The sequence below is a fragment of the Pelodiscus sinensis genome, chromosome 16 (genome assembly GCF_049634645.1).
Source record: "Pelodiscus sinensis isolate JC-2024 chromosome 16, ASM4963464v1, whole genome shotgun sequence".
NCBI classification, from domain to species: domain Eukaryota; kingdom Metazoa; phylum Chordata; order Testudines; family Trionychidae; genus Pelodiscus; species Pelodiscus sinensis.
This window is the reverse complement of record NC_134726.1, coordinates 41,618,325-41,641,133: the sequence shown is the minus strand read 5'-3', so window position 1 is coordinate 41,641,133 and position 22,809 is coordinate 41,618,325. Positions and strand designations below refer to the sequence as shown.

The 22,809-nt window shown below is 46.2% G+C and overlaps 1 protein-coding gene across 8 annotated transcripts in view; it reads right to left on the bottom strand.

The window, feature by feature from the left end:
* UNKL (unk like zinc finger) overlaps positions 1–22,809 on the bottom strand; it is a 151,340-nt gene that overhangs the window by 102,196 nt on the left and 26,335 nt on the right. For all 8 annotated transcript variants that reach the window (XM_075899984.1, XM_075899982.1, XM_075899990.1 and 5 more), the window contains 3 exons: positions 22,661–22,796; positions 10,761–10,878; positions 7,861–7,945 (listed from right to left, as the gene is read on the bottom strand). In XM_075899984.1, coding sequence (XP_075756099.1) covers positions 7,861–7,945; positions 10,761–10,878; positions 22,661–22,796 — 339 coding nt within the window. The remainder of the gene's footprint in view (positions 1–7,860; positions 7,946–10,760; positions 10,879–22,660; positions 22,797–22,809) is intronic.

The following is a 22,809-nucleotide window of genomic DNA, read 5'->3' as shown; positions in this document are numbered from 1 at the left end:
AGTGTCTCCAACACCAGCTGTGACATAGCTACAAACCCCTTGAGCTACTTCCCACACCTTTCCCAGCACCTTCCTTCTTTCACGCTCTTCCTCCTAGTATCCACTGGTGACTGTTCTTCCCAAAATTCCTTCAGCTCTCCCTCCATCCTCTCAGCTCCTTGCATACTAACTACAGAGAAGCCTTTTTATAACCAATCTCAGCTGGTTCTTTAATTAGCCCTAGGTGTTCTAACTAGCCTAGGCTCACTTGACTCTGGAAGCCCACTTAATGAGCTCCAGAAGCTCGATTGAAAAAAATCTCTGTTCCCAGAATAACTGGAAGGAGCTAGTCTAGAACCAGTGAGAATGTGCCAGAGTCAGTCTGAGGCTGATATACCTCCCTTCCATTACTCTTTTGTATCCCTCTGGTCTGACCCTGTCACAATAGGTACAAACAAGTTACACGTAACTTTTGATGTATTCGATTGCCACCCTCTGACATTACCTAGATACCACCCATTACCATGTATAGGGGGGTCTGATCACTATCTACCATGTGAAAAAGTCTCAGAGAGGAGCTGTGTTAGTCTATAGCTTTAAAAAACAGTAAGCAGTCCTGTGGCACCTTAGAGACTAACAAAAATATCATGAGCTTTTGTGGATAAAACCCACTTCACCTGATGAGTTGGAGTGGAAATTAATGAATCCAGAGTATACACAACAGCAAAAGAAGTTACCTGTCAATTATAGGACCAGTGTTAGTGATACTCATTGAGTCAAGCTGGATGCATCCCATTCATAGCTTTTGATGTGAAAATGTGAATTTCAAAGGCAGGAAAAATTGCCTTTGTAGTGAGTTGGGCTTAAATAAAGATATTAACTGGTTAAGTTGATAGTGCTGAATTTGTAAATGAATTGCAGTTAAACAGTCTCCCTCTGTATTGGAGGATCAAATTCCTTGTTAGAAGAACAGCTACTTTAAAATCCATTATTGAAAGTCCAGGGAGGTTAAAATGTTCCCAATGTCTGATTTGTGTCCATTAATCATTTGTCGCAGAGACTGTCCAGTTTGGCCGATATACATGACAAAGGGGCATTACTGGCACTTAATGACATATATCACATTAAAAGATGTGCAGCTGTATGAGCTCCTGATGTTGTGCCTTATGTGGTTAGGTCCTGTAAGAGTGTTACTTGTATAGATATGTGGACAGAGTTGCCCACAGATCCCAATATGGCCATGGTGGTAATGAACCTATGGTTGGTTATACCACTGGGGCTGAGACTCAGAGTAACGGGGTAGCTGTGATGGCTCTGGTTGGTAGAGAAGGATCATGGCATGTGCCTATAAAGCAGGGGTGGGAAACCTTTTTTGGGTTGGGGCCCACTGACCAACAGAAAAATCAACTGGAGGTCACACAGAGAAGGAGAAAGACATTCCCCACATTCTCCTTGCACACCAGAGCCTAGGGGGACCCAGGCTAGTAGACCGTGTGCTCCATCCCCACAAGGTTGGGGGAGGGAGGCTGGAGCCCTAATGCTGGCTTCCCAATGCTGGGGGGGAGGGAGGGAGCCCCAAGCCTCAGTGTCCAGATCCAGACAAGTCGAGGACTGCGTCCGGCCACCGGGCCTTAGGATATCCTTTCAGGGTTGGAGAACCTAAGGTCACTATCTGAATCTCTGCTGAATATTGGTGGAGCCGATAAGGAGACTAGAAGCAAACATCTCAGTGCTAGTAGTGATTCCAGGCTTCAAGATGCACTCGGTACTAAAGCACCACTGCTAAGTAGGTTAGACTCTGGGATCTCAGATACTGCAAGCTTTCTGGAAAACTGAAATGCGTGCAGTGCTGTAATCAGTACCATTAGACAATTTCTTGCTAATATTTTCCCTCTATGTACATACTAAATTTTATTATGTGCACCACCAGTAGAAATACATGCTGCTGTGGGCACTGTGGATGTTCTGCCAATTAGCTGGGGAGCATTTGAATCTTTCCTAGGTGGCTGCCCAAGCACGAAAGCTTATAAGGAACGCCCCTATCATGCCTTCTTGGTTTTAACTCATTGGTACCAAGGAAACTGGTAATCCTGCTTGAGATGGACAGTCCAATAGGGTTGTTTTGAAGTCACTGGTACAGACAGTTTCTGCACTGATGTGGTCTTCATATACATGCTATAGCGTAAGCTCTTGTTTCTAACAAGCAATGCTGCTGTTTTGGAGCTTGTGACCATAGCTTACTAATTATGAGCTCAGTCAAAGACCTATACAATCTGTGCATACCATGCTTCATAGCCATCAATGTCAAAGTAATTGAACGTGCTTAGATTCTCCTCTGACTGGTTTGGGGTTCAGTATGAGGACTTACAGTTCTCTTTGCAAGGGGAATCCGAAGATTCCTCTTAGCTCAACCTCTGCAAGTAAAAGATCCCAGTGATGGTTTGTGCTGTGACCAGAGTGGGTCACAGACTGAAGAGCTTTCTCCATTAGGAGTAGCTTCAACTTTAATTACTGTTCTTTTCAGGATCTTACTTTTATCTGCTGCAAAAAACACACTTTTATAGAACATGCCTCTCTCTGAGGCACTGCATGCAGAAGGAATGTCTGTAATTGATATAGCCTCCTTGAAGGAGAGAGACTTCTTAAACTTGAGGAACCTGGGTATGCCCCTTCCTGGAGGTAATCCTCAAAAGGACAATGAAGGGAAAAGATACAATTAAGCAATTTCTTTAAAAAAAAAAAAAAAAAAAACACACACACACAGAAGAAACTAATGGAAACCCCGTAATACTAAGAAGGAAAACTAGGGAAAATAATATTTAAGAGATGAACAATTCTAAAGATCTTAATTATGAGCTAACCGACTGCCAATCATTCTGTCTCTAGCCGGGGGAGCTAAGAGGGAACTGAGGGGAGTTCACAGCACTAATTAACCATGAGGTAGAGCACAAAAGAGGGAGAGAACATGTTCAGACCAAATGGACACTGCCACCAAAGATGTCCAATTAAAGCTCAGGAACACACACACCCCTACAGTGGAGCACCCACATGGAAAATACTCAAAGAAAAAATCAGGAATTTCCATTGCTTACCTTAATGGGGTCCAGTAAACTTTCAAAAATATTGACATATAAAGGTCATTGTAATGACTGTCAATTTTCATACTAGAAAAATTAATTCAAAGTAACTGTACATGCATCATTTTCTGGTGTTCTGAAGACCAATTCAGTATTCTGTTGAATATTTCAGATTTGGTTAATTTAGATGCACATTACTTACTTCTCTTTAGAAAATACAAATAAAAGTACTCTTAAAACAGTATTTATTGAAAAAAATTGAACATGTAGGCTTGTGTGGATATTCTAGACAAATAATGCATTAACAGATATTTAGTTCTATACACTGATTGATATTCCTTACCCCTTAATACATGAACAAAGGGTATTAAAATAAGAAACAGGGCTAGAAGTCCCATCATCTCCTGAAGAAAATCCATAAATTTAGCAAGAATTTTCTATAGAAAATGTTATTTATTTTTCAATCTCTGTTCACAGCTGCATTTTTCAAGGGCCACAATAAGCTAAATCCTACACAAACATTCCTTGTGCCAAGGCCAATTAACAGTTATGACATCATACAGAAGAGTACATGCCATAATAATGAATAGATGCAAGAGTGGGACATGTAGACTCAGTACCATTAGCTCTCATTAGGGGAAATAGGATAGCTGAGGATTGATTCGCATGGTGTGATTTTTGTACATAATGTGTTCTGCTTTAAACAGTTCTGCCTTTGTATTATGTGCCCAAATGGTGTATCTATCACATTGCCTTTGTCTTATGTATCAAGTGCAGCAGTACAGGACAATTAAAAAACACAGAAGACACAGGAGAGATGAGTAATAACTATCACAATGCAGACACACTCCAGACTAAATGCAAGGGCTCTGCAGAAGGAACACTGATAGCCCCACTGCTCATCCTCTGCCTGACTGAATATGCAAAAAATGGATGTGAAGGCAGAAGACGCTGCAGGTATCTAATAATATTTTCTTCCAGTCTCCCCTGGGGTTAATGTCTCCCCACTCTGGATTGCTTTACAAATGCAGTCACTGATATATCTATTAAGTCTCGGGGAGAAATGCTGCACAGAAGCTTCTCATGTCTGCAAATCAGAAGTACTGTCCTAGTTACTACAACCCTCTCGCTCCCTTCTAGGTCACTGCTCCAGCCCTCCTTGTTCAGTTAGCTTCACTCCCCACATACACACAGCTGCACATCAATCCTAAATACCACAAATGAACATCTCTTTTCATGTACTCATACAGTCCCCATCAAAGTAGCACTGAAGTACCTCCCACATTTTTAAAAATAGAAAGTCTCACTCCCTTTCTTCCTATCTTACAAGGGAACTAGCTTGATTAGTTTACTGGATTTTTTTTTGCTCATGTTTTATGTACTTATTGAGGAAAAGTCACAGAAATGAGTTTGGTGTTGCATTTGGAATTCTGCATAACCACAGTCATTCTAATTCCTTGAAGGAGTGAGTACTATAGCCTAGGGCTATGTTTCCCAGATGGTGTTCCGTGGAACCTGGGGGTTCCGCAAAGTGAAAATAAGGGTTCAGTGAGAAAATTCCATTGTAACAACATTTTTATGCATATTAGTTTTTGAACTTTATTTTTTGTACACATTAAATGTGATTTTTGTTTTTAAATATGTGCAATTAAACTAAATGTTGATCTCATGACCTTGTTTAGCATTTTTTTTTTACTATTATCTTTACTTATTTGTGGTCTACTTTTTCAGCTCCGTATATAAGACTGTTATTAGGGGTTCCGCAAAATTCTTGCAAGTTTAAAAGGGTTCCATGGCGAAATAAAATCGGGAAACACTTGCCTAGGGTCTTGGTCCTGCAAAAGTTCTGACTTTTTCCTGCATCAGCCTCTCCCAGTTGATCAGCACTTTCATTGTTCCAGTGGTAATAGAGGGGTAGCCATGTTAGTCTGATCTTCCTAAAACAAAAGGAAAAACTATGTATCACTTTAAAGACTAACAAGATGGTTTAATAGGTGATGAGCTTTCATGGGCTCGTTTGAGGAATATGATCTCAGGGTGGGTCTGGTCTATGAAAGCTCATCACCTATTAAACCACCTTGTTAGTCTTTAAAGTGCTACATAGTTTTTCCTATTGTTCCAGTGGGACACAGCTACCATGAGAGAGGTCATTGTTGCTAAGGAAAAGATGATCAGGGAATTCAGCCAGTACCATGGAGTACTTTGAATATTATTACACAACCTTTGAAAGATTCTCTATTCATTGGACAGCCAGTGTAGAATGGAGTATCAAGGTAATGTATTCATCACAACCTGCACTGCTAATCAAATTGCCTTTTTTAAAATCAAATACAGCTTTTTCAGGTGTGGCTTAATTCCCAGACACAATCATTATACTCTAGGAATCATGAGCATGTGGGTTGCTGTGGCCAGGTTTAAGTCCAACATAAAGGGGTTCAATCTATGGAAAGTCAGATGGAAATAAAATGTTTGTCATCTTGACAATTACAGCATCAACTGCACTCAAGAATCCTAGAGAAGCCCAAGGCCGCAGACTAATTTCCCTTCCCAGGTTTTTAGGAGCAGCTGACTGACTCACTGCCCTCCTAAGTTTTTCCAGAGGAATCTGGCTACTCCCCATTGCTCATCATTCTTTGGGGTAAGGTTTCAATCTTCCCCTGTCAACATAGATGACTTTTTGGGGACTGACACAGTTAAAAGTGTTGTAGACTGCCCCCAACCAGTGAAAGACAACTGATGGGTGAGATCTAAAAGGGAGCAAAGTAGCAGCAGTGACATCAGGGAAAGCCCAGTCCCAAGTGATAATGAAAGGGACATGACTTGCCAGCTTCCACAAAGTATGAAGAGAAGAAAAAGTCAGCCACTTCCAAAGAACCTCCGAAGATCAGAGGAGTTTCTCTCCCTTACCGTTTGTGATGGAGCATCTGTTCCGCATAGGGCTCAAAGGAGTTAATAGAGCTCTTGGTAGGCTGCACAAGAGGCAGCCAATAATGGCCAGACTGGCCCATATAAGAAGGGTTGCAGAGAAGAACATTGGCAGTTACTCCATTGAGCTTGAGGAGGGAAAAACTGGCTTCCTTGCAGGCTGAAGGTAGCAAGTGCCCCAGATGAAGTAGTGCTGCAGGCAAAGACCCAAGGAGTTAAAGACAGCTCATGACAAAATGAAGGGAACTGCAGGCTGAGGCAACAGAAAAGAGGGATGTTGGTGGGCTGCAAAGCAGTGGCTCAGGGAAAGGTACTGAGAGTTGAAGGAGGCACAGCACATGGCTGCCAGCTACAGAGTCCCTGGGCCAAAACCTGGAGCCGTGGGTGGGCCCAGATTCTGTCCTTCCCCTGCCTTGCCATTGAGGAAGTGGCCAAACAATCAGTTGCAGAAGCCAAGGAGGGAAGTGGCTGGACAGTGGATTGAGATATTGTGATACAGTGGATTGTGCTCCCTGAAGTGGGGAGCACAGAGTATGGCGGATGTGATGGCTGAGACACACCACCAGAAGCGGGCATGCTAGTTAGCAGAGCTGATCTGAGGGGCATCCAGCAGGGGCGCCACAGTGGTAAGTCGTACCCCATCACAGCCATAGGGAAGAAGAGTGGGAATAAGACAATTTTTTCTCTCCTGAACAGTGGGGCAAAAAGGATTGCTTGGTCTGAGGAGCTAGGGCCTCACTGAAAATATGGGGAGAGACATACCAAATCTTAGGGGCCAAAGAAACAAGAGCCATAGGATAAGATACTCGCTGTCACCTTTTTCATGAGATAGGGTCCCTAGCTATGGAGCCTCTCTCTCTCTCTTCCCTTCCCACTGGAACCTGGGAAGGATTCTTTCCTATTGATCATACTGGGGTGACAGAGGGGGAATGTTAGGTCTGAGCTTAGAGCTGTTGCTAGTGTCAGAGAGAGAGGTAGAGAACCACAGAGGTAAGCATCACATAGGAACCTAGATAGAAAGGCTGGACCATTTAAATCTCCCATTACTACCTGATGTCAATCCAATTTCTGCACTCTTTTTATTCCCAGTATATCCTGACCTGGCTCCCAGCTGCAAATACTTTGATGATATGCATGGAAAGGAAGTAAAGTCCTAATCTAGTTCTGCATACCCCTGCTGCCTATGTTACCATGATTTTCTCAAAGACTTTTGTTTCTAATGTTTTTATGAAATGCCTAAACCACATATGCTCACACTACTCCTGTGGGAATTCTGCTTCCCGTGTGCATGTGGAATTCATGTCCCTTTTACACTTCGCTTCCCGGCAGAAAAACAATTTTCTGACAGAAGCAAAGGAAAGCCACAAGAGTGATCGCACAGCCTTCCCCAGCAGTACCAGCATGTTGCTTTGGGTACCCAGCAGGAAGGTAATTCACTGCAGGAGAAAGGGAAGGCTAGGGACATCCTGGCTGCTGGCTCCTATCTTGTGCTGCGTGCAGCTGCTAGTCCCAGCTGGGCTGCAGCTGGGGGGAAGGGAAAGATTAATTCCCTTTCCCTTGCAAGAAACAGTCAGGGCTGGGTCAGACCCACCTCCATAAACTTCCCCAGCTGCAGGAAACTACTATTTACATGTTTAAAGTAGAACATAAATTATTTAGGGACCCAATTAAAAAAAATATGCACAGTCCATTTCACAAGCAATCATTTTTCACTTTCGCTGTTTCAACAAGGAGTTTGATGCAAAGTACATATCAAACCATAGATGTAGGATAACAGAATGGGATAACACATTTTTTAAAGGGGAAATAAAATATTCTCTACTGCATGATCATGGTAATTACATTAACATTGATACAGAAGAACAAGTCCCATACTCACTTTCAACATGTGCAAATGCACAAAAGGGACCCCGTGGGCAGTAACCTGTTTGACGCATGTCATTGCACTTTGTAGATTTGTAAATCTTAAAAAAAAAAAAAAAAAGACAGAAAGTGAGTAACTTTCAAATTATCTGGGTGATAACAGCAAAAGGGCTCAATCTATTCAATTTAACAGAGAAAGTTAAAGGCTGACATGATTACAATGTACAAGTACATATCTGGAGAATAAATAAATTTAACAACTGGATATTAGAGTTCTAGCAGAGAGAGGTGTAGCATAATCCAATTGCTGGAAGTTGCAGCTAGACAAAAATCAGACTGGAAACAAGACAAATTTTTAAGAGAGAGGGTAAATAACCATTGGAACAATCTCCCAAAGTTGTGGTGATTCTCCATCACTGACAATTTTTAAATCAAGATTAAATTTTTTCTAAAATAGGAGCTCTACGAATTATTTTTGGGCAGTTCTATGATGCCTTTAGTCATCTCTCTCATCTTATATGGAAGCTGTTCCATATCTTTTCTCACTTTTATTTCCCTTCTCTTTACTACTTCCAATTCTAATATTTTTTTGGAGCTAGAGCAACACTGCACACAATATTCAAAGTGTAGGTGTATGACAAATTTATATAGGGGCTTGAGGATATTTTCTCTTTCCCTATGGTTCCTAAGACACTTTTTTTCCCACTGCTCCTGCACATTGAGCAGAAGTGTTCAGAAAATTATCCATGACGACATTGAAATCTTTCTAGAGTGGCTAACAACTCTTTTTGTATGCATACATCATGGGGATATATTACTTTACATCAACACTGAATGTCATCTACCATTGTTGCTGCTTGTCACCCAATTTTGTGAGAGCCCTTTGAAACTCTTTCCAATCTGCTCTGGGCTACACAATCCTGAGCATCATTTGCAAACTTTGCCACCTCAAAATTTAATCCCTTTTTCAAACCATGTATTAATATATAGAACATCACTGGTCCCAGTACAGATACTTGTGGAATTCCATTATTTACCTAACTCCACTGTGAAAACAGAATCTTAATTCCTATCCTTTTGCTTATCTTTTAAATAGCTACTGATCCATGAAAACGTCTTCCATCTTATCCCACTTTAGTGACGGATCTTGTCAAAAGCTTGCAGAGAGTCCAAGTACCCTATCCACTGACTCCTCATTATCCACACCCTCAAAGAATTCTGATGAGATATGATTTCCCTTTTACAAAAACAGTGTTGATTCGTCTCCAACATATCATGTTCATCTGCATGTCTAATACTTCTGTTCTTTACTATAGCTTCAATCAATTTACCTGGTAATGAAGTTAGGCTTATCAGTGTGCAATTACCAGGATAGCCTCTGCAGCCTCTTTTAAAAGTCAGTTTTACATTAGCTATCCTCCAGTCATCAGGGACAGGGCTGATTTAAGCACTTTGAGTTCCTTTAGAACTCTTTGATGAACACCAAATAGTTCAGTAATAAGACAGTTATTGGTGTTGACTTTGGTACTGATTTTTTCCCCAGTCTTCTTCCCTATCAATGTTGTGCTTCTGCCTCTTCAAGACAAGGAGAGTTTTGAAGACTTTACCCACTCTTTTCCCCCCATTATTTGTATAGTCATAGTACCTAAGAGCCCCAATTGTGGGCAAGGGGCTGTACAAACACATAACAAAAAGATAAATAGTAAGAGGAAACTAAGGAGTGTTGATGTACTTTCCTTTTCGGGGCATGAATACATAGACATGAAAAATTCTAAGGTCATGCACATAAAACACATGCATACCATAGATGTAAAGGGTTAACTGGTAAGCACTGCCTTAATGGCATACTTACTGGAGTAACTGGTTAACCAGTACCTGGCTTACCCAGAGCAGCTCCCCACCTGTGGGGGTTAACTGATTAAACATGTAATTTAACCGGTTAATATTTTAAATGGGATTTTACTTCCCTAATGCATACTTCCAGTGGAATCCACACTGACACATGAAGAACTTTTGTTTTCTTCTCTTTCTGTCTTCAATTTGGTTATTCAATTTTCCCCAATCAATTGCAATGAAACCTTCCTACTACTGTGATTATACCACAGTGATTTACCATAAATGATCATGCCGTCACAGGAATCAGCATTATGACTTTATTGCAGGCTTAAGAAATAAGATAACTAGTGAAAAGGACTATTTAAATCCAGATTTTATACCTTGGCGTTAAGAAGCATAGCAAAGAGAATTACAAATCATGTGAAAATGTAGTTTGACACATGTCCAAATATTGCAGGAGACATTCTGAAGTTAACTTCTCTTTCATAAATAGAGCTCTAAAAGATGCTAGTAGGTGAACTGTACAAACGATATTTCTAATAAGTTGTTTTGTTTTTAAAAAAGGACCTCCAGTAATTCAGCTACTGCATGAATGACCTGCCCAGATTCCATACAGTTCTGGATAGAATATATCTACTTTTAAGACATGTGAAGGTACAATGCTTTGAAGACAGATCGCAGACGGTAGATTTCAGAAATAAAAATACCTAATATTATGGCTAATATATTAAAAAAAGGCAACTTAGAACTATTGCAAAAACCTTACAAGAGATCAGAAAACTATTTAGATGTACCATATCTAAATGTGCCCCATGTGCTAAGCCAAACATTTGTCTCACTATTTCCATTATTAAGATAAAGCATATTCAGTTCAACACATTAAACCAGTGTTTCTCAAAGTGCAGGCCTCTTTGGGAAAGGCGTTAGCGGGCTCATGCTGTTTTGTTTACCTAAAGGCTCCATAGCTTTGCAGTCTCACAGCTCCCATTCGCTCTGGTTCACTGTCTCCAGCTAAGGGAAGCTGCGGAACTTTGAGAAACACTGCACTAAACAATGGGGAAAAGCAACTTCAGTTCTTACCTCAGGATGGAACTGCTGTTCAGTACGAGAATGGCAATACTGACAGTTATCCCCATTTTCACATTTGGAAGGTTCACCCCACTCATCTGCATGTTTTACAGAGGGGCAAGGAGTAGATCTGGAAAAAAAAAAAGTGAAATCCAAAAATGCATTTTTACTCATTCCCCAGCAGCAAATGCAAATATTTTCATATTAAGTTCAAAGTAGGGTATCAACTGCTGAAGCCCACTTTTTCCATTTCTACAACAGCTTTCTACTAAGGATGTTAAGGACTAGTCAACTATCTGATAAGCAAATGCTTATTGGATAGTCAGTCAACTAGTCGATTCTCCCCCTTGCTGCCTCTATCAGATCCCAGTCTCCAACATGGCCTTTCCACAGAACCCGGGATCAGTCCCCACCTGATCCCAGATTCTGGGGAAATGCTGCGCAGAACCGCGGCCAGCTGGGAAGTCCCCAGCTGACCCCGGCGCCGCGTGGCATTTCAAATCGGCAGTGTGGCATGGAGCTCTGAGTCCCCTGCTGACCCCGGACTCCATGCTGTGCTGCCTCTTTGAAATGCACAAGAGCCCCTGCTGGGACTCTTGTACATTTCAAAGCTGGCACACCATGTGCAGCCCAGAGTCAGTGGGACTTCCCGCTGGCCCCGGGCTGCAGGTGGAGTTCTGCATTCCCACTGGGGCTCTTGTACATTTCAAAGGAGGACTGCGGAAGTGCCTTTCGGCTAGTTGATGGAAATTCCATCAACTACTCAACTAGTAAATTAACTGTTACTTAACATCCTTACTTTCCATGGGGACCAGGCCTGGGGGCCACTGAAGCCTGCAAGTGTGGACCTTCAATATTTTGGGAGTTTTTTCAGTAAATGCAATCTTTTGGTAAAAGGATGCATAAATCACAGTTGAATTCAGTTTCTCTTCTGTTTAGTGATGGTTACTTACAATCATGGGCTTGTTAGGTTAATCCCTTCAGTACTGCTCTACTGAACTGACAATACAGACACTGAAAAACTACATTTCTCAGGCCACCAATTCATAATAAAAATCAAATGTCAGTAAGTTTTTAGCAAAGCTTGGTTATGAAAGTACTGCCTGGAGAAAGGAAGTTGTAATGGGAGAAGTCAGCTAAATCCACAAATGATCAATGATTCTAATTTCTATCAACAACAGGAAGAACTGAGATTCTGAATTGATGCCAAGAGATGCAGAAACTGTTTCACATCCTCTCAGAGAAGACTGATGTTTTATAGTCATGTTTTAGTTACTTTATCATTCAGAGCTGTTCAATCATTCTGAAAAAACTTAAAAAACAATTAATAGTCTAGCAACACCTTAAAGACTGACTACTAAAACATGTAGGTAGTATCATGAACTTTTGATAGAAAAAGGTACAAATTGTTCTTAAGTACCTATAGTTTGATTGATTAAGTCATTAGGTTGTGGAAGGTAGTGTGCTAGCCAGGTAATATCTTTATTCATACCTTTGTGATGGCTCCCAAACTTGTAAATTAAGTTAAGTTCCAACGCTTCCCTGTGTATTTGGCTTGTGGAATTCGCCTAAAACAACATGGTGACTTTGAGATCCATTAATGAGTGCCAGGGCACGTTAAAGTGTTCTACAACAGGTTTTTTTGTGTTGATTTTTCAGATAGCTGATTTGTGTCCATTAATTCTCTCTCATAGAGACCATCCAGTTTGGACAACCGGAATTGGCAACGGGACTGATTTCCAAGAGTGGATTTCTGGATGATTATGATGGAGGTGTGCTGCATGGTTACTGGAAAGAATTTGTTTGAGGTTAGGGGGTTATCTGTAGGTGAGGATTGGCTTTTCCCCCAAGGCCTGTGAAAGTGAGGGGTCATTTTCCAGGATGGGTTGTATATTGTTCATAATGCATTGGAGAGGTTTAAATTGTGAGAGCTGTAGGAGATGACAAATGGAATTCTTTTGTTTTCACTTCTTTGCCTGTCTTGGAAGTAATTCATGTCTGGGTACTCTTTGGGCTCTGTCGATCTGTTTTTTCACTTCTCCGGGTGGGTATTTCAGTTTTAAGAATGCTCTATATAGATCCTGTAGGTGTTTGTCTCTCTCTGTGGGACTGGATCAAATCTGGTTGTATCTTAGGGCTTGGCTGTAACAATAGATTGAGAAATGTGTCTTGGATGGAAGTTAGAGGCATAAAGGTAAGTGTGGCAGTTGGTAGGTTTCCTGCATAAAAAAGGTGGAAATGTGTCTGTCATGTAATTGTAATGTAGTGTCAAGGAAGCAGATCTCTCGTGTGGATTGATCCAGGCCGAGGATAACGGTGGGGTGGAAGTTGCTGAAATCCCTGTGAAATTCTTTAAGGGTCTCTTTCCTGCGGGTTCATATGATGAAGACGTCAACAATGTAGCGTAAGTAGAGGAAGGCTGCTAGAGGTGGAAAGCTGGGGAAACATTGTTCAAGGTCAGCCATAAATACGTTGACATATTGTGGGGCCATGGAGCTGCCCATGGCTGTGCCACTGACTTGAAGATACAAATTGTCTCCAAATTGGAAGTAGTTGTGGGCGAGGAAAAAGTTGCAGAGTTCTGTAACCAGGTGTGCAGTGGTATCATCAGGGATGGTGTTCCTGATAGCCTGTGATCCATCCTCATGTGGAATGTTGGTGTAAAGAACGTATACATCCATGGTCAGGGTTCGCCGAACCACGGCGAGCCTTGCTCGCCAGCCGCGCTGTCCAGCGATCTGCGCATGTGCAGATCGGCTCTTTGTCGAGCCCTGTCCATGGTAGCCAGGATGGTGTTTTCAGGAAGATTACTGATGTTCTGTAGTTTCCTCATGAAGTCAGTGGTGTCTTTAAGATAGATAGGTGTGCTGGCAGCATAGAGTCTGAGGAGAGAGTCAATATAGCCAGATAATCCTTTTGTAAGTGTACCAATGCTTGAGATGATGAGTAGTTCGGGATTTCCAGGTTTGTGTATCTTGGGTAGCAGATAGAAAACTCCTGGTTGGAGATTGGTGGGGGAAGGGTGTTTGTGTAAATTTGGTCCTGAACAGTATCAGGGACCTTCATGAACAGCTGATTTAGGGTTTTTTGGTATTCTTTACTGGGATCAGAGAAGAGAAGCTTGTAGAATCTGGTGTTGGTGAGTTGTCTGCTCACCTCCTGTTGATAATCTGTTCTATTCATGATGACTACAGCGCCCCCTTTGTCAGCCTCTTTGATTATGATGTTAGAATTGTTTCTGAGGCTGTGCATATCATTGAGTTCTGCATGACTGAGGTTATGTGTTATATGTTATCGTTTGCTGATGTCAGCCTGTGCACATTTGCGGAAGCAATTGACGTAGAAGTCAAGACTCTTGTTATGACCATTAGTAGGGGTCCATATAGAAGCTTTTCTCTTGTGGGTTTGGCAGGCGGGAGCTGCAAGGTCAGTGTGTTGTACATTGGTATGCAGGAAATATTCCTTTAAGCGGAAGCAGCGAAAATAGGCCTCCAGTTCTTCACAGAACTGAAATATTTGTGAGGGTGGCAGGGCAGAAGGAGAGTCCTTGAGGTAGGATAGATTCCTCTGCCGGCTGAAGAGTGTGGCTGGATAAGTTGACAATGAAGCTAGGTGAGTTGAAAGTACCAGGAATGAGAGATCCTGAGGTGTGTAGGAGTTTGGATAGTTTATTGTCCTCTTTCTTCTGAAGGGAGATTAAGTGATCCTTGTAGGTGGCTTGTTGGGTTTTAGTAAAGTCCAGCGAAGAGGAAGTGTGTGGGCAAGCTTGGTTTTTTATGAGAGTTTCTAATGCTGAGAGCTCCTCCTTGATTTTCTTCTTTTTGTTGTATAGTATGCTGATAAGGTGGCTCCTGAGTTTCTTTGAGAGAAAGCGAAGTTACTCACCTCCGGTGCAGTAACTGTCGTTCTTCGAGGTGGTGTCCCCGCGGGTGCTCAACCATGGGTGCTGGGCTTGCCCCGGCGCCGCAGACGGAGACTTGTTGTTAGCAGTGTCTGGCCGGACCACGCATGTGCCGCAGGCTCGCAGCTTTCGCGCTCTTTCTGTCGCGCGGTCCGGCCCCTCCGCCAGTTCCTCGAAACCGCCTCGGAGTCTGTAAGAGACAAGCAGAGAGAGAGAGAGAGAGAGAGAGGGGGGACTCCGAAGCAGGGAGGAGGGCGGGTAGCGAAGCACCCGCGGGGACACCACCTCGAAGAATGACAGTTACTGCACCGGAGGTGAGTAACTTCGCTTTCTTCTTCGGGGATGTCCCCGCGGGTGCTCCACTATGGGTGACTGCATAGCGGTAGTCGCCGAAAGAGGAAGGAGGGCAAGGAGACCCTATTTATCCGCCGTGGAGAGCACCGCAGTCGCCACTGCCCCATCTGAATGAGAGAGAGAGAGAGATAGAATAATGCTTAGCGAAGGTCCCATGAGAGGACCAGGTCGCCGTTCTGCAAATGTCCTTCAGAGATACGCCTCTGTGGAAGGCTGTAGATGTGGCCATGGCTCTAGTGGAATGAGCGTGTGGTTGGGACGGAAGGGGCAACCCTCTTGCTGCGTACGATTGCACTATGCATGCCGTTACGAGATTGGAGATTCTCTGGGAAGATAGGCGTTGACCCTTTGACCTGTGTGCCAGGGAGACGAATAAATGGTCCGTAAGCCTGAACGGTTTAGTACGATCTATGTAGAACGCTAAGGCCCTGCGGATGTCCAAGGAATGTAGGACCACATCCCGTGGCGAGGCATGGGGCTTCGGGAAAAAGGTTGGCAAGATGACTGGTTCATTAACGTGGAAATTGGAGACAATCTTGGGTAGGAACCTCGGATGTAATCGTAGGACTACCTCATTGCTACGGAAAATCGTATATGGTGGAATGGCCATCATGGCGGAAAGCTCGCTAACCCCGCGTGCAGAGGTTATTGCGAGCAGGAAAACCATTTTCAGAGTGAGGAATCGTAAGGATACGGTCGCCAGAGGCTCAAACGGTGGCCTCATTAGGGCATCGAGTACCACAGGCCAGTCCAGGCTCCACACAGGAGGGACTGGGTTGAGTGGTGGGTCCATATTGATAAGGCCCTTGAGAAATCGTTTAGTCGTAGGATGGGCGAAGATAGAAACGCCATCTATAGGTGATGTGAATGCCGATATTGCTGCGAGGTGCACCCTGATGGAGGCTAACGCAAGACCCTTGTTTTTTAGTTGCAGTGCATAGTCCAGTACGGAGGAAATGGACGGACGTGTCGGATCGTGGTGGTTCGAGGTACACCAGGAGGAGTATCCGTGCCACTTGTGAAGGTAAGTTTTCCTCGTGGTTTGTCGCCTACTCTGTACTAGGACGTTTTGGACTGCGGCAGAGCAGAGAGATTCACTTGGGTTCAGCCAGTTAGGAACCATGCTGTTAGGTTCAGCATTTGTATTTGGGGATGTTTCAGGCGTCCTCGGGCTTGTGTGAGGAGGTCGTGGAGAGGCGGAAGGCGGATCGGTGTTCGTACGGAGAGGCGATGCAGGAATGGGAACCAGTGCTGGCGAGGCCAATCTGGGGCTATGAGGATTATCGTAGCCCTGTCCGCCGTCAGCTTCTGAAGGACCTTGGGAATGAGAGGTATGGGGGGAAATGCATAAAGGAGGGGTCCGCTCCAAGTCACGAGGAAGGCATCCCCTAGAGATGCGCAGCCCAGGCCCGCTCTGGTGCAGAACTTGTGGCATTTTGCGTTGGCGGGAGTTGCGAAGAGGTCCACTCAGGGAGTCCCCCAACGTTGGAAGATGTCGCATAATATGCCGTCGTGCATTTCCCATTCATGTTTTGAGTGGAAGTGTCTGCTCAGAAAGTCTGCTGTCACGTTTGTGGTGCCAGGTAAGTAGGATGCCAAAGGAGTCACCCCGTGGTGAATGCACCAGTTCCAAAAGCGGATAGCTTCCGTGCACAGGGAACGGGAGCGAGCGCCGCCCTGGCGATTTACATAGTACATGGCTACGATATTGTCTGTAAGTATCGTCACAGTGGTATTTCGAATGTGGACGAGGAAGGCCTTGCATGCGTTGAAAATAGTACGAAGCTCTAGAAGGTTTATGTGCAACCTTGCTTCTTGTGGGGACCATTGGCCTTGTACCGAGAGGGAACCCATGTGGGCCCCCCCAGCCTAGTAAGGAGGCGCCCATTGTGATTTGGTGGAGAGGCTGCTGCGGGTGAAATGGTACGCCCGACAGCAGGTTTGTGTGGCTAGTCCACCATCGGAATGATTGAAGAACGGCCGGTGGCGGTGTAACGGGCCTGTGGAGGTCGTATCTGGTGTGGTGGCATACGAGGCTCAGCCAGTGCTGAAGGGCACGCAGGTGTAGTCTGGCGTATTTCACGACGTATGTTGTGGCGGCCATGTGGCCCATGAGTCTGAGACATGTGATGAGTGGAACGGTGGGGCTCATGGTGATGGTGCAAATGAGGTCCTGGATGGCCTGAAACCTCTGCAACGGTAGGAACACTCTGCCAGCGAGTGAGTCCAGACGGGCCCCAATGAACTCGATGTCCTGAGTGGGATGCAAGACGGACTTCTGCTCGTTGAGGAGGAGTCCGAGCGATCGGAAGACTTGCATCGTGAGGTGAACCATGTGGGAGACCTCGTGTGCCGAAGCGCCTTTGAGCAGGCAATCGTCCAGATAAGGGAAGATGAGCACCCCTTGACGTCGGAGAAAGGCCGTGACCACGGATAGGACCTTTGAGAATACCCTGGGGGCTGAAGATAGCCCGAAGGGGAGGACCTTGTATTGAAAATGGTCCTTCGCCACGACGAAGCGCAAGAACCTTCTGTGAGCAAAGTGAATAGGGACGTGGAAATAGGCGTCCTGGAGGTTGAGGGCGGCAAACCAGTCCTGTGGATTTAAAATAGGGATTATGGCTGCTAACGTTGTCATTTTGAATCGTTGTTTTCTGAGATATTTGTTCAGACGACGGAGGTCTAGGATAGGATGCCAGCCTCCGGACCTTTTCTGGGTGAGGAAATAGTGAGAGAAACCCCTGTTCCTGAAGTCCTTTGGAACTGGCTCTATGGCACCCAGAGAGAGAAGGCGGTCGACCTCTAGTCTGAGGAGAGTCTCGTGAGAGGGGTCCCTGAAGAGGGACAGGGTGGGAGGAGTGGTTGGTGGGATGGCTATAAGAGGGATAGGATAGCCGAACTGAACAATCTCGAGGACCCATTTGTCCGTGGTGATTGTTGACCATTGATGTAGAAAGGGTCTTAGACGGTAGTGAAACAGCTGGGTTGAACGATTCACGGTGCTGCCTGTGGTTGTGTGCTCGCCCTCGACCAACACATCAAATCTGTTGCTTGCTGTTGGAAGGTATGTTCGTTCTGCCGTTCAGGTTTCGGCGTTGTTGAGGCCTCTGGTGAGAACGCTGGTTGTCAAAAAGCCTCTGTTGTTGGTGGTGCTGCTGCCGCTGGTGTCTAATGTAGGGGTAATCATATCTGCGCTGATATGGTGAGTACCGACGTCTCTTAAGGGGGGGCGTATACATCCCCAGAGTTCGCAAGGTTGTCCGAGAGTCTTTAGAGGAGTGCAGGATTGCATCCGTGGTCTCTGCGAAGAGCTTATCCTTGTCGAAGGGTAAGTCCTCGACCTTCGTCTGTAGTTCCTTTGGAACTCCTGCCGCTTGAAGAAAAGAAGCTCTACGCATAACAATAGCCGTAGCGGCAGAGCAAGCAGCAGTATCAGCCACGTCCATGGCCATCTGGAGGGACGTTCTCAGGATCAATCTTTCTGAATCAGGGAGATGATCCATGAGAGGAGTGAGGCGTGAAATTGTGTCGAAGGAATGATTGGAAAGATGCACCGAGTAATTGGTGATTCTGAGGAGTAAAGTCGCTGAGGTGTATACCTTTCTGCCCAGGACGTCAAGCCTCCTTACGTCTTTATCAGAGCCCTGGTGTTTGAGATGAGGGGCTCTAGATCTCTGCTGAGCTGCGTCAACTACTAAAGAGTTAGGCTGTGGATGGGCGAAGAGGAATTCCATGCCCTTTGGTGGCACAAAATATTTCTTGTCGGCTCTTTTGTTGGTGGGAAGGGCCGACGCTGGAGCATGCCACACTTCGTCAGCCAGTTCCAGGATGCCTTCGTCGAGAGGGATGGCGAGGTGTGAACTGTGTCGCGGTTGGAGATTCCTAAAAAGCTTGTGTTGCTTATCTTTGAGCTCTTGTAGGGGAATCTCCTGGGTAATCGATACCCGTTTAAATAATTCTTGGAATTGACGGAGGTCGTCTGGAGGAGAGCTATCGTCGGGGTTCACTGCATCCTCCAGAGGAGATGAGACTGGAATGGAAGACCCCGAGGCATGGTGCACGAAGGGAGTATGTTCCGGCTCTGAAGAGTGGTGAGATGGTGATGGCGCATGATGCGGAGGAGTAAGGGGAGCCGGGGTTGGAGAGCGCCTGTGTGCAGCGTAGTCAGAGACGGATCGTGGTCGATAAGAATACCGGCTATGGGAATGTCGAGAGTCACGGTCGTTGCGATGGTAGGCGCCATGACGCGGCAAATGGTCATAATTGAAGCTGGAGCGGCGGCCGTACCGATAACGGTACGGGGAGCAGGGCGAGCAGGAGCGGAGGTGTGATGCCCTGGAAGAGGCAGGAGAGGGAGAGAGATGCCTGTACTGGTGCCTGCGATGGGGAGATCCAGCAGCCAGAAACGGTGAGGGCAGTCTCGACGAGGTGCGAGGAGAGCGGCACCGGTGAGAGGACCAGCGTGGGGATCGCAGCGCCGGCTGAGAAGAGGACGGTGCTGGGGAGAAGAAGCGGGAGCAGTAGCAGCTGTGGCGGCGTGGGGAATAGAAAGCAGCAGCAGCAGGGCTCCGGGGTGATTGACGTGTGGCAGGCGCTGAAGCGCTAGCCGCTGAATTACTTAGCTCCTGCTGTGGAGGAGCAGGAGCGATCGGCACCGCGCCGGCCCCAGAACGGGTCGGCGCCCTGTGGTCCGGCACGGCGCAGCTACTGGAAGGCGGTGCTGGGGCGGTTGTCGCGGCCAGTGCTGTGATTGGGTCCGGGGCTGCTCTCGGCGCCGGCTCAACACTCGGCGCCGGAGGAGGCGGCAGCGGCTGAACTGAAGCCGGCTGGGGAGCTGACGTCTTTGCAGGCTCCCGTGGCCGCTTAGACTTTGAAGCCCCTGAGGCAGGGGGACATGGCTTTGGAATGCCAGAGGTCCCCGGTGTCTGTGCCTGGCTGTCCCTGCCATTCAAGGCAGCTGGCAGGGATCTTGCTGGGGACAATGCCATTTTCTTCTGCAGTCCCACAGTAGCGGAGGAAGCCCGGCGCTTAAGAGGCTGCTGATTCAAGTCAGCTTGCTGCAGCTGCAAGGCTGTATCAAAGAGCAGCATACGGAGGCGCCTCTCCCTGTCTTTCCTGGCTCTGGAGGTGAGCCTTAGGCAATGGTGACACTTCTGGGGGATGTGAGACTCCCCCAGGCAACGAATACAGTCTGTATGGCCGTCAGAGGCTGGCATTGCCTCCCGGCAGGAGCCGCATTTTTTAAAGCCGGCAGCTGACATGTCGGGAGCTCGCTGCTTCTTAGCTGTTATTGGTTTTGAACAGTAGGTGGTTGTTAAAGCTGATAAGATATCAAGAACAAAAGATAGCTAACAGTCTGTCTTTTTTTTTTTTTTTTTTTAAAAGGTGAGCGGAGCTCTATATGGAGGAGCTGACAGGAGAACAGCTGAAAGGCGGGAGGTAAGAGTGGTCTCCGCTTTCACTCCCGATAGTTCTTGTTTGTCCTTCCCTTCTTGAAAGAAAAGTTTTTTTTTTTTAACTTTATGGGGAGAGGGAGGAAAAGGATATTTTATATGTAGAAAGGGAGAACTAGAAGCTGTCTAGCTCTGAGGAGAGAGGAGCGCGGTTACAGGCGTCTGCAGCCTGAGGCGGTGAAGAGGAACTGGCAGAGGGGCCGGACCGCGCGACAGAAAGAGCGCGAAAGCCGCGAGCCTGCGGCACATGCGTGGTCCGGCCAGACACTGCTAACAACAAGTCTCCGTCTGCGGCGCCGGGGCAAGCCCAGCACCCATAGTGGAGCACCCGCGGGGACATCCCCGAAGAAGAACGTGGCATAATCTCTGGCTGCAGTCTGTGGGATATGTAGATTGCAGTGGATTTTTCAGTCAGTGCATGAGGTATGATGTTCATCTGTTTACACTTGGATAGGAAGACAATGTCTGTTTGGATCTGTGCAAGTTTCTTTGTGCACTTGATGGATTTCCACTCCATAGGACTGAATGCAGTGCCTTGCATGTTAAAAAGCAATCAATCATTCTGAAGTATGTTGTGACAAGCCCCATAAAACTATAGGAAACATTCTAATACTTTTATACTGGGTATAAAAGTCATTCTTCCGCTCTACTCTATGCTGATTAGGCCTTAATTGGAGTATTGTGTCTAGTTCTGAGCAAAACATTTCAAGAAAGATGAGGAGAAATTGGAGAAGGTCCAGAGAAGAGCAACAAAAATGATTAAAGGTCTAGAAAACATGAACTATGAGGCAAGACTGAGCTTGTTTAGTTTAGAAAAGAGAAGACTGAGAAGGGACATGATAGCAGTTTTCAGGTATCTAAAAGGGTGTTACAGGCAGTCCCCGGTTACGTACAAGATAGGGACTGTAGGTTTGTTCTTAAGTTGAATCTGTATGTAAGTCGGAACTGGCGTCAGCCGCTGCTGAAACTGATCAGTTTCAACCGCGGCTGAATCTGGATGCCAGTTCCGACTTACATACAGATTCAACTTAAGAAACCCAGGCGTCCCCAAGTCAGCTGCTGCTGAAACTGATCAGCGGCTGATTCCAGGAAGCCTGAGGCAGAGCAACTCTGCCTCGGGCTTCCTGTAGTCAGCCGCTGGTCAGTTTCAGCAGCGGCTGACTTGGGGACGCCTGGGGCAAAGCAGCTGGGGTGCTGCCGGGTTGGTCCGGAGCCGTGCTGCAGGACCAACGCAGCAGCCCCCAGCTGCTCTACCCCAGGGGTAGGCAAGAAAAGCCTGGTCTGCTGGGGGGGGAACTAGCTGCACCCTCCCACTCCCCCCCCCAGCAGACCAGGGAGACGGGGGTGGCGGGACCGCCCAAGTCCTCCACGGCTTTGCTCCATCTCCCTGGTCTGAAGGGAGACGGGGAGCAAAGCCTTGGAGCACGCCCGCAGCGGGACAGCCCAGGTGCGCTGCGGCTGTCCCACTGTGGGCATGCTCCGAGGCTTTGCTCCCCATCTCCCTGGTCTGCTGGTCGGGAGACGGGGAGCAAAGCAGCAGAGCACGCCCGCAGGGGGACAGCTCAAGCGCGCCTGGGCTGTCCCACTGCGGGCGTGCTCCAAGGCTTTGCTCCCCGTCTCTCTGCAGACCAGGGAGACGGGGAGCAGCTTTTCTCGCCCCGGAGGACGGGGGCGGCGGACCGCAGCGCATCTGGGCGTCCCGCCACTCCCATCCTCCGGGGTGAGAAAAGCCCTGTTTGTAACTGCGGATCCGACATAAGTCGGATCCGCGTAACTCGGGGACTGCCTGTACAAGGAAGAGGGAGAAAATTTGTTCACTTTGGCCTTTGATTATAGGACAAGAAGCAATGGGCTTAAATTGCAGCAGTGGAGATTTAGGTTGGACATTAGGAAAAACCTTCTAACTGTCAGGGTAGTTAAACATTGGAATAAATTGCCTAGGGGAGCTGTGAAATCTCCATTACTGGAGATATTTAAGAGACACCTGTCAGGGCTGATCTAGAGTTCTAGACAGTGCTTGGTCCTGCCATGAGGGAAGGGGACTGGACTCGATGACTTCTTGAGGTCCCTTCCAAGTTCTATGATTCTATATCCGGTTGTTCAGTTAGTGTAATCCAAAGAAATAACTCCCTTAGCACCTCTTCTATTGATAGATGGGGGCACTCACAGTTAGGAAAGCACATTCTTAGTATTTATTTATTCACCTGTATTTGAATTTTCTGGGATTCCGTCTTCTATCTCGGCTATTGTGATAATGAGGGCATGCATAACCCTGGCGGCAGAGTCTGGGGGGTTTGGTGCATTGCTCTGTCTTGTAGCCAGCTAATACAAAATTAGTATCTGTAAACAGAGG